This window comes from Sinocyclocheilus grahami, unplaced genomic scaffold (genome assembly GCF_001515645.1).
Source record: "Sinocyclocheilus grahami isolate Dianchi unplaced genomic scaffold, SAMN03320097.WGS_v1.1 scaffold542.1, whole genome shotgun sequence".
In the NCBI taxonomy this organism is placed as follows: domain Eukaryota; kingdom Metazoa; phylum Chordata; class Actinopteri; order Cypriniformes; family Cyprinidae; genus Sinocyclocheilus; species Sinocyclocheilus grahami.
Genome location: NW_015505721.1, coordinates 30,426 through 42,100, shown reverse-complemented (window position 1 = coordinate 42,100; position 11,675 = coordinate 30,426). Strand labels below are relative to the sequence as shown.

The 11,675-nt window shown below is 37.8% G+C and overlaps 3 protein-coding genes across 4 annotated transcripts in view; 2 read left to right on the top strand and 1 right to left on the bottom strand.

Moving 5' to 3' along the window:
• LOC107555664 (40S ribosomal protein S2) overlaps nt 1–4,615 on the top strand; it is a 4,971-nt gene extending 356 nt beyond the window's left edge. Inside the window, exons 1-8 of one of the 2 annotated variants that reach the window (XM_016238529.1) lie at nt 2,370–2,434; nt 2,852–2,989; nt 3,214–3,303; nt 3,611–3,718; nt 3,813–3,986; nt 4,067–4,226; nt 4,320–4,411; nt 4,491–4,615. In XM_016238529.1, the coding sequence (XP_016094015.1) occupies nt 2,855–2,989; nt 3,214–3,303; nt 3,611–3,718; nt 3,813–3,986; nt 4,067–4,226; nt 4,320–4,411; nt 4,491–4,571 (840 nt within the window). In that variant the 5' untranslated portion in view covers nt 2,370–2,434; nt 2,852–2,854 and the 3' untranslated portion in view covers nt 4,572–4,615. Of the gene's footprint in view, nt 1–2,369; nt 2,435–2,851; nt 2,990–3,213; nt 3,304–3,610; nt 3,719–3,812; nt 3,987–4,066; nt 4,227–4,319; nt 4,412–4,490 lie in introns of those variants that run through there. The other variant, XM_016238530.1, reaches the window with a different exon arrangement.
• Nucleotides 4,616–5,618: 1,003 nt separating this feature from the next.
• Nucleotides 5,619–8,846, bottom strand: LOC107555654 (NADH dehydrogenase [ubiquinone] 1 beta subcomplex subunit 10-like). Its single transcript, XM_016238519.1, has 4 exons — nt 8,588–8,846; nt 7,142–7,280; nt 6,897–7,036; nt 5,619–5,788 (listed from the first exon to the last, which is right to left on the bottom strand). The coding sequence occupies exons 1-4, from the start codon at nt 8,733–8,735 to the stop codon at nt 5,703–5,705; spliced, it is 513 nt and encodes a 170-aa protein (XP_016094005.1). The 5' UTR covers nt 8,736–8,846; the 3' UTR covers nt 5,619–5,702.
• A 647-nt stretch (nt 8,847–9,493) lies between these two features.
• On the top strand, nt 9,494–11,675 carry msrb1a (methionine sulfoxide reductase B1a). The gene is made up of 4 exons (XM_016238518.1): nt 9,494–9,660; nt 10,116–10,258; nt 11,089–11,203; nt 11,419–11,675. Exons 1-4 carry the CDS (start codon nt 9,606–9,608, stop codon nt 11,436–11,438), a joined length of 333 nt encoding a protein of 110 aa, XP_016094004.1. The 5' UTR covers nt 9,494–9,605; the 3' UTR covers nt 11,439–11,675.

Below are 11,675 nucleotides of genomic sequence, written 5' to 3'. Positions count from 1 at the left end.
AGACAGATAGATAGATAGATAGATAGATAGACAGACAGACAGACAGACAGACAGACAGACAGACAGACAGACAGACAGACAGACAGACAGATAGATAGACAGATAGATAGATAGATAGATAGATAGATAGATAGATAGATAGATAGATAGATAGATAGATAGATAGATAGATAGATAGATAGACATACATAGAGACAGAGAGACAGAGAGATAGATAGATAGATAGATAGTTTAAAGGTACAATTACAGTACAACTTTTCAAAATAATGCAATGTTACACTTTCAGGATAAAAGGTACAAAGCTATCACTGGGGCAGTACCCTAAGGTACAAAAGCTAAAAGGGAATAAATTGTACACTTAGGTGCTAATACCATTTAGGGGTAAATAAGGTAGCTTTTATACCTCAGGGTACTTCCAAAGTGACAGCTTTGTACCTTTTTTCTGCATCTGCATTAGCATTTTTATGTCCACTCTATAATGCTTACATTTTCTAAGTGTTTACAAAATTTAAATAATGTTTACATTTTGACACTATGGAATTTAATGGAAATTAAATAGTAGATTTTTTTTTCATCAATAGACTGGACAATTCAAATCAGTCTTTAAAAGAAGATGGAGTAAAAGTGAGAACAAGGTATTGTTTGCCCTCAATACCGTTGCTGTATAAAATATTAATATTGCAAAATATTATTACAATATTATTTTAAAATGTAATTTATTCCTGTGATGTCAAAGCTGACTTTTCAGCAGCCATTACTCCAGTTTATTTGAATAGGTTTAAGTTTAGGTTTTGTCACATACATATACATCATGTGATGTTAAGGAACTTAGTTGGTGGCAAATTGCAGGCGCACTACAAGGTTTTCAGAAGGTTTTTTAATCTTTTAAAACGTATATTATTTAGAAAATGCCCAATTTCTAATAATTTATATGTACATAGCAGAGTCTTAAGTCAGAAATTTTCATGACATGTTTACTATATGATTAAAAAGTGTTTGTTATAGCCTAACCTTTTTTTTTCAATCTTCCCTATACAGTCTACAGGTCTTCAAAATGGGTACCATAGTGCAGATGTTTACCAAAATCTTGATGAGTGAAGAAAACGAATGCCCTGATCCACGCTCTTCCCTCTGATCTGCAAAACCTGCAGCTTCCAGCAAACCTGGAAACTATAATTTTGGGAAAAGAAGTTTAACTGCAACATATTGGACTCATTTAAAAACTCGTCATGTTCACATTTCTTCCATGTGTGCTATTTTTACTGATAAAAAATTCAATAAACTTGATGTGGTAATATGTCTGTCGATGACCTTCCTCTCACAAGCCTTTTACAATCATGTGAGCACTCTTGCTATGTTTAACTGTATTTGTTAAGCTAAATGCTGAGTTAATGTATTCAAGATGTTGTGCATGAACTGGGCATAATGTCACTGTTTTTTAAGGGTCAGCACCATAACAGCACATTTCATTCTTACATTAGAGCTAGTATTTTTTCTTCTGTTGTCTCAGAGGGACAGAACTGAGGAGACTGACTGTTTTTTGACCACTGACCAAGTTTTGTTTTCTTTTATGTGTCCTCTTCTCTGTATTTTATTTTTTACCAGGCTATACAAAGCTAGCTATTTTCAGTTAGTAACCAGTAAACAAGCGGACACAAACCAATTCAGAATATATATGTCTTCTTCTGTTTGATTTTCTCTCTTTCAATGTTATTTCTTTAATAAATGATTTAACGTAACGATTCAATTTATGTCATTACTCATTTGTAGTGCTGTCAAACGATTAATCGCGATTAATCGCATCCAAAATAAAAGTTGTTGTTTACATAATATATGTGTGTGTACTGTGTATATTTACTATGCATAAATACACACACATATATTTTGAAAATTTTTCTGAAATATATACATGCATGTGTGTGTATTTATATATACATAATAAACATGCACAGTACACACACATATAAACAAAAACTTTTATTTTGAATGCGATTAATCGCGATTAATCGTTTGACGGCACTACTCGTTTGTGTTATTTGTATCATCGGCTAGCTTTGCTAGAATTTTTTTATTATGCAATTATGAACATATTAATACAAACATATACATCTCACAACAGTAATAGAAAAAGGGGAAACAGATGGGGGGAAACAAAAACAAGTGCATCTACATGGGTAAAAAAAATTAGATCTATGCCAGGGATACAAATTTTTTTTTTATTTAATTAACCGAATTAAAGTCACAGTGCTTCACAGGTCTTTTTAGCTGCTCTGTTTGTAATATTGTGCAAAACAGAGCTCTGCTAGAACAGACAGACTCGACTGTCGCTAGAGGCCGTCATTATCACGGCTGCGATCAAATATCGCGATGTTTGCGCTTGAGTAAATACTCCGCGAACTCTCGTGCGGCCTTCTTCTTCCTGCATACACATCACGTAAGTGAGCGCGGGCGTCTGTGCTGAACAATATCTGTTAATATCTCCGCAATCGCGAAATAAAAACGCTACATTTGTACAGAAGGCGTCCGTGTGCGTCTTAGCAACAATGTGATCGCAGAATGAATCTTGTGAATTGAGCGGATAGGTTATTTGAGAGCACTTTTAAGTAGATGGTCTCAAAAATGGCGGGGCAGCGGTGTATTTAGTCATTTATTCTTTATGTCCTTAACTCTAGTGTACCATTCGTATCAATTACACGATTGCATATGCATTCTTTGACTATAATGTCTACGTTGGCTTATATAATAGCATGTTAGTCGATTCTAAGCAGGTGTTGTGTGACAAGTGCATTTATCATGTGCCTGACATTCAAGTCACTTGTTCATGAACTGACGGGTTTTCCGTGTTTTACAGCAAATGGCGGACGACGCCGGTGGTAGAGGAGGTTTTCGCGGAGGTTTCGGCACTGGCGGCCGGGGTCGCGGTCGTGGTCGCGGCAGGGGCCGTGGAAGAGGCCGCGGGGCCCGCGGAGGAAAATCTGAGGATAAGGAGGTAACGTTAAAGCAAAACCCAACTCCTGCTCCGCTGTGACTGTCATAGATTGGCTTGAAGTGTTTTATTAAAGGGATACGTTCTCATACATTGTGTACTCTTTTATGTTGGCCTTTTATTATGGCTTTACTGCATGTTTTCTATGTATGTACTATGCAAGTAGCTGTCAATAACAATTTATAAGATGTATAGTTGTAGCTTCAGTGTCATTCTGTTTCATATAGTGGGTGCCCGTGACCAAACTTGGTCGTCTGGTGAAGGACATGAAGATCAAGACCCTGGAGGAGATCTACCTGTATTCTCTGCCCATCAAGGTAAAGTTGGCAAATAATATATTCACCATATCTATTTTCTGAATGTACTTTATAGGTCTTAAAGAATTCAATATGCTTTAAAAAAAACATCATAATGGGATCTTCCAGTCTAAAATTAAATGTGCTAATGCACATAACCTAGTCCTTGTCCTGCAAGTTTTGTTTTTTAAGAGTCTTTTAAATTTGGGTGCATGTCACAATACAAAGGGAAGGATTTGCTGCTACTTCTGGTCATTGTGACTCCACAAACTCCACAAAGTGACATGCTTTGCTTTTTGTGAAACGTTATTGCCTTTCTTTCCTGAAGGAGTCTGAGATCATCGACTTCTTCCTGGGTTCAGCACTGAAAGATGAAGTCCTGAAGATCATGCCTGTCCAGAAACAGACCAGGGCTGGTCAGCGCACCAGGTTTAAGGTGACTTCCTACTTCCTGAGGGGTAAATGCTAATCAAATTCCCTGTAACTTTTTAACAATAGTTCGTAATTGTTCATGTTTCTCGATCTTCTAGGCCTTTGTTGCTATTGGTGACTACAATGGCCATGTTGGTCTGGGAGTGAAGTGCTCCAAAGAGGTAGCGACCGCTATCCGTGGTGCCATCATCCTGGCCAAGCTGTCCATCATTCCCGTCAGAAGAGGATACTGGGGTAACAAGATCGGAAAACCACACACTGTGCCGTGCAAAGTAAGTGTTCGCAGGTGATTTAGCGCACGGTTTGACTCTGTTTGGACGCGTTTTTAATGGCTGAGCATGTATCCGTTCAGGTGACCGGTCGCTGTGGTTCGGTCCTGGTGCGTCTCATTCCCGCTCCCCGTGGTACCGGCATTGTGTCTGCTCCCGTGCCCAAGAAACTGCTGATGATGGCCGGTATCGACGACTGCTACACCTCAGCCAGGGGCTGCACCGCCACTCTGGGCAACTTTGGTAAGGGGCTTTCATTTGAATAACAATGTTTCAGGATAAAACTTTCCATGCTTGAGTATTTCAATGATGATAATGTCCATTTTCTCATTGCAGCCAAGGCCACCTTTGATGCGATCTCAAAGACGTACAGCTACCTGACCCCTGATCTCTGGAAGGAAACAGTGTTTACCAAGTCTCCTTACCAGGTAATGTCTTTTCACACATTGTTCCTGTTCACAAATGCATCATGGCGTTCTTGAAACTAAAGTGTCTGTCCCGTTTCAGGAATTCACTGATCATCTGGCCAAGACTCACACCAGGGTCTCTGTTCAGAGGACTCCGGGACCTCTTCAGGCAGCCTCCTAAATTTTGTACAATGGATTGAAATAAAAGTCCAGAAAGAAAACCAACTTTTAGTCTGTGCTCTGTTGTTTGACATTGTGAAAGCAAATGGTTTGTGAACTTGTGTTTTTGATTTACATACCCAAAACTGTCCCAACGAAGTGGGCAAATTAAAATTCTCAGGTGTTTTAAAATGACTAGGTTAGGAGATTTGCTATATTGTGTCTATGGCTGAAGGGGTTTCAAACACTCGTATTGTGTCCAATAATGCAGCAAAGCACAGCTTTGATTGCCTTTTGGTTTGTATTACTAAAAAAAGACCATTAAAACCTACATTTAATTAAATGCACTATATAGGTGTTTATAACATGTTTTGCATCATAGCTGTTTAGTGTCATTTTAATTAACCTGGAATGCTGTACTAGTAAGATATATATATATATATATATATGCATAATTTTACTCACCAAGGCTGCATTTATTTGATTAAAAACAAAAATAGTAATATTGTAAAACCATAATTTTAAAAACTTTTCTGTTGTAATATATTTTTTTATGTAATTTATTCCTGTGATGTAAAATGTTCAGCATCATTACTCCAGTCTTTGGTATCACATGATCCTTCAGAAATCATTCTAATATGCTGATTTTCTGCTCCAAAAACATTGGATATCAATGTTGAAAACAGTTGTGCTGATTATTCATTGTGGAAACTGCTAAGTTTTTTCAGAATTGTTTGAGAAAGTTCAAAAAGCAATGATCATTAAATATTTGGCATACTGTTTGCTGAGGTCAACCCTCTTTGTGCAACATTAATTTTTTTAAATTGAGATTTATACATAATCTGAATAAATAAGATTTCTATTGATGTATGGTTTGTTAGGATAGGACAATATTTGGCTGAGATATAAATATTTGAAAATCTGGAATCTGAGGGTGCAAAACAATACTGAGAAAATCGCCTTTAAAGTTGTCCAAATGAAGTTCTTAGCAATGCATATTACTAATCAAAAATGAAGTTTTGATATATTTACGGTAGGAAATTCACTAAATATCTTCATGGAACATGATCTCTTTCCAATAAACTTTATTTTACACTTCGATACACAGATGAGAGAGATTGCCATAGAAAAGCCAAAGGAGAGGTTTATAGGTTTATGCCTGCTGTTGCTCTGCCATCATCCTCTCCTTCTGTTTCATCAGACACTTCCGTGCGCTGGCGTACGCGCCAAGATCCCCATCTAGAAGAATTAAAGATGTTAACAGCCGGAAAATAACTCGTGGACATTTATATAAACACTTTTGATTTCCTTGTCAACTTAAAATCATTTTAGACAACATCTTGTACAACTGACTTGAAGTTGTCCCGTTGTGTTACATACTGTATTTAATGGAGTTAAAGGGGTCATATAATGTTGCTAAAAAGAACATTATTTCGTGTATTTGGTGTAATGAAATGTGTTTATGCGGTTTAAGGTTCAAAAAACACATTATTTTCCACATACTGTACATTATTGTTTCTCCTCTATGCCCCGCCTTTCTGAAACGCGTAGATTTTTACAAAGCTCATCGTTCTGAAAAAGCAAGGTGTGCTGTGATTGGCCGAATACCTCAAGCGTGTGATGGAAATGTTACGCCCCTACCATATTGTGATGATGCCCTGTCAGGCCGGAGCCATGATGTCCATTTTTGGAAAGCCAATCAAAGTAGTTTCGCTTTCACAACGAAACAGCGTCACACACGGCGGCCTTGAGTGAGCAGAGGTGGCGGATTCGATGAAGGAGCGTCTGGCGGGCTTGCGGCAACCACATGTGACGACCCCGGGCTGGACTCAGCTTCGTCCACGGTGAAAACCGATCCGGCGATCCACAGCGCAAAGTTGAAGTATTTCCTCAGCAACCAGCACGGATCAGCTCCAGGCATGACGAAGCGATATCATCCTCTTTTGGAAGACCAAACAAAGTAGTTTCGCTTTCACAACGACTTCGTCTTCACAACATGGCGGCGGCTGCAGCAGCAACAAAACTACAGCGAGAATAAAAGTTACGCCTTCTTTCTTTGTGTGAACATTTGGGCAGCGTTATGCAAATCTTCCCACAGTGATGTACATATGTGGGGGCGTGTTAGAACGAGCCGTTTTAGGTAGGCGTGGCTGACTCTTAACTTTTATAAAGAATATCTCTTTGGATTTGAGACTTTAGTCTTTGCAACTTTACAGATCTTCTTTATGCTCCAAGAGCTTGTAACACTCCAAAGAGAAAGGAAAAATTGAAATCCCATCATATGACCCCTTTAAAACAGCACTGCTAATTGCACATAAAAAAGACTTCTACCAAACATGATACTCACAGCGTGACTGAAAGGACTTGGAAACTTGCTCAAACTGCTGCAATTCTTTATAACAGTTCTGTCTATAACTGGGACCCTCACGCTGCTGGCAGGCCCGAAGACGCTCCTGGATCACCTTCACTATCTCCTGATCCACCTTACTGCAGACAAAAATAATAAATAAATAGTGACTGTGTGCACAAAGCTTCATTATGTAATGCAATGCTTAACGATATAGTACTACAAGGCTTTCTAAGGCAACATACTAGTCTCTTCTCCACTGCATCTCGGCCTCATAATAGCACACATAATCTCCTTCCCGGCACTGAGTCAGCTCAGGAACACGCCGGAACTTCTGATGGTAGTAGTGAGACTTCTTACCGCTCTGGATGCCTTCGACAATGTCTGGTAGATCAAAAAGCAGGGCAATTAAATAAGGATCATGAATTACTAGCCAAATAGACTTTAGTTGTCATTTGTTTTAGTCATTAAAGGAATAGTGCGCTCAAAAATGAAAATTAGCTGGAAACTCTCAGGCCATCCTGAGATGTAGATGAGTTTGTTTCTTCATCAGAACAGATTTGGAGAAATGTATCATTGCATCACTTGCTCATCAGTGGATCCTCTGCAGTGAATGGGTGCCGTCAGAAGGAGAGTCCAAACAGCTGATTAAAAAAAACGCAATTAATCCACATGACTCCAGATCATCCATTAATGTCTTATGAAGCCAAAAGCTGTTTATATCAAACAAATTCATCATTAAGATGTTTTTAACTTAAAACCGGCTAAAATATAAATCCTCTAGCCATAATATTGCTTTCTCCAGTGAAAAATGTGTCTTGTCTGAATCAGGAGCGAAATATGCACAGATCAAGCACTGTTTATAAGAACAGAAAACAGTGCAAAACAGTTCTAAACAAATATGTTGGTGGGTTTTTATTGTGAGAGGACAACAGGGCATGAACTTTTTCACTAGAAGAAACATTATTAAGGATTATGGACTCGCTAGAAATGTTTGTTTAAAGTCAAAACGCCTCAACAGGTTTAGTTCTTACAAACACGCAGCTTTTCACTTCACAAGACGTTAATTGATGGACTGGAGTGGTGTGGATTATCGTGATGTTTTTATCAGCTGTTTGGACTCTCAGTCTGACGGCACCCATTCACTGCAGAGGATCCACTGGTGAGCAAGTGATGTAATGCTACATTTCTCCAAATCTGTTCTGATGAACAAAACAAACTCATCTACATCTCGGATGGTCTGAGCATTTTCAGCACATTTTTGGGTAAACTATTTCTTCAATAACCTCTTTCTTTCATTCTGAAATAACAATAAAGGAAACTAAACTAAAATGCATTGCTATTACAAAAACACAAACAACCACTGAGGGGAAAAAAAAGTGACAAAACTCTCAAGAAAATCATCATAGTTTAACGAATATCTTCAATACTCCAAAGCTGATGCAACTTGACATAAGGGTTAAAAGTTTGTGCTTGATATTAAACAACATGGACACATGATGCTGACTCTTAGGGTCATGCACATGCCTGTAAAGTGTGAATATTCAGAAATTACGTCCTCTAATACAAAGGTTAGAACACAAATGCATGTCCATAATTTGCCTTTCACACTTCAAGGGCTACTCTATATCAACCTGGATGAATAAACCTGTGTAAACAGTATCAGATGCACTAGTGAGGAGTGGCTTCACCTCTGAATGTAGTCACTGGCAAATCCACCGAGTAGTAGAAGAGCTTTGACAGTATTAACGCTGGATTCGGCAGAACCGATTGTCTGTCCACCACTGGGGTCCGACTGGGAGGCTCTGGATACACATCTTTATCGTGATCTTTCGGCATTTTCGACCATTAATTGGAAGGGAAATCTCAAAAAGCCTTTAATCGACCTCAATCCGCCGTCGCTCTCCTCCACACCACAGTGCGCATGCGCGCTTCACACAACATGGCGAGAAAGGTCACCAAACTGCGACGAACAAACCGAGTGAAATGACTTTCATTTTATTGTATGTAAATCATTTTGATAAAACAAATATGCCATTAATCTGTAAAAAAAATAAAAATAAATGATGGCTGGTATCGCTGGTATTTTCGTTTGTAAACAGCTAGGTTGAAGGTGAAAGGTTATAGATGCAATCATTTTTTTCTACAAATAGATGTCGTCGTTGCACTCATATGATATTGGATCACTTGGGACATTGATACATAAAGTTGTCAATTATAAAACTAAAACAGATGCAAATATAATACGCAAAAAAAAATTTTTTTTAAATAAAATAGGTCATTAAGGCTTCCCATTAAACCTGCATTACCTACTCTTCATACTCATCTTTATTTAAAAAAAAAAAAACTTCTTAAACTTTCTATTTATACGATTTTATAATTGATGTAACACAGACTGGACATGCATGTGTGGTTTTATTATGTAAATATGGTATAGTTGCACTGCAGTCAGTACTTTAGCTAATGTCTATTGTGTAATTGTTTCTTATGGTGGAGAAGCTATTATTTTGCTATAATATCTGGGCTTGGTCATTTTTTAAAAATAACTTGACTGCAGATCCCTGCTGCTGTCATGCAGTAGCGATAGAGTGGTCACGTGGTACAGACACACTTCTCCCAGCAGCTGAGGTTATAAAACACCAGTAGATAGATAGATAGATACAGATAGTTACAATCTTTCGTCTGAACTTTAGCACAGTCGGTGTAGTCATGTCTTTCTGTTCGTTCTCTGGAGGGGAGTTTTATAAAGGTCATTTTGAGACTGGTGAGTTGACCCCGATGAAGCCTACTATGCAACACATGTAAACAAGGCAGCTTGTGTAATATCATGTATATGTAGTTTTCATTAGTAAAACTATGGGAAAGTCTTGTTTTAACGGTATGTTGCTAAGAGAAGAAAGTTCTTGTTCAGCCTTTGTTTCAGATATAAAAGTACTTTTTGATATGATTTCTTGACACTTAATATTGCCAAAGCATCATAAAAAATGGTACAGTAAAAGTTCATGTAGGTTAATGGTAATCGGATGTCTTTTTCTTCATTTTATTTCTCAGTGATCAGTTTAATCTTATACATCAAGTTTTTTTTAAGAGAATGTAGCTGAATAGTAGCATTAGTGACTTTCTGGCAAATTAGTAACTGCGTAAAATAAGATTTATGTAAAATATTTTACACTGCCAATGGGATTCTGACTGAGACTTACATGTGTGTTTCTTCTGCAGGCATGTATGTTTGTGCCGAATGTGGGCATGAGCTGTTCTCCAGCCGCTCCAAATATGAGCATTCATCACCCTGGCCAGCCTTCACAGAAACCATCCACGAAAACAGTGTGTCTAAACGTGAGGAGAGATGGGGTGCTTATAAGGTGAAGGCTGAAGTGGTTTCCAGTCTGTTTCTTTTTTGTTTTGAGAATTTGAAGTACCTAACGAAATAGTTCACCCCAATATGAAAAACTGCTGATAATTTACTCACTCTCATGCCATCCTAGATCTTCATCAGAACAGATATGTGACCCCTGGAGCACAAAACCAGTCTTAAGTCGCTGGGGTATATTTGTAGCAATAGCCAACAATACATTGTATGGGTCAAAATTATAGATTTTTCTTTTATGCCGAAAATCATTAGGATAGTAAGTAAATATCTTGTTCCATGAATATATTTTGTAAATTTCCTACTGTAAATATATCAAAACTTCATTTTTGATTGGTAATATGCATTGCTAAGAACTTCATTTGGACGAATTTAAAGGTGATTTTCTCAATATTTCGATTTTTTGCACCCTCAGATTCCAGATTTTCAAATAGTTGTATCTCGACCAAATATTGTCCTATCCTAACAAACCATACATCAACGGAAAGCTTATTTATTCATCTCAATTTTAAAAAAATGGACCCTTATTTGTTCACATTATTCCCTTATTCACGTTTCACCAAATGTGACCCGCTTTGTGGTCCAGGGTCACGTTTGGTGAAATTTTGCATTTAGCAACAGTTTGGACTCTCATTCTGACGGCACCCATTCACTGCAGAGGATCTATTGGCGAGCAAGTGATGTAATGCTAAATTTCTCCAAATCTGTTCTGATGAAGAATCTAACTCATCTACATCTTAGGGTGAGTAAATTCTTAGCCAATTTGATTCCTTTAATCTCGTATCTGGAGAAAGTGAACATTGAATTCTGTATCATCTTATACAGGTTAAATGTGGTAAGTGTGGAAATGGTCTTGGCCATGAGTTTGTGAATGATGGACCCAAACACGGCCTCTCACGCTTCTGAATATTCAGCAGCTCTCTGAAATTCATTCCTAAAGGTATACACAGCAGATTGATACAATTAAATTCAATATTTAATGTACCGCTATGCCATAAAACTATCAGAATGATCTGAATTTCTACACTAATGGCTGTTAACATGATCTGTGCTATATTTCTTCAAGTAAGCACTTGATATCTACTTCTGTTTTATGTCCAGAATGTCTTTTAATATGTTTGATTTGTTGCATAACCCTCTTTTTTTCTTTCACAGTCAAGAATGAACAACAGTAGAGCCAGATGTTGGATAAGCATGTGAGGATGTTTCAGTAAGAGCGTATGGAGAAGCACGGATGTGTTTTCCGTGTGGATGTTGTATGAAAGGCTCTGATGAAAAGCCCACAGAGGAACGATCAGAGCAGTGATGTGTAAACAGCCTCATGGGGAACATGAAGAAGCTTACTTCCAATAAATATACGCACAACTATGCAAGATCAGATCTTTTATAATATTCACGATATACACTATTGT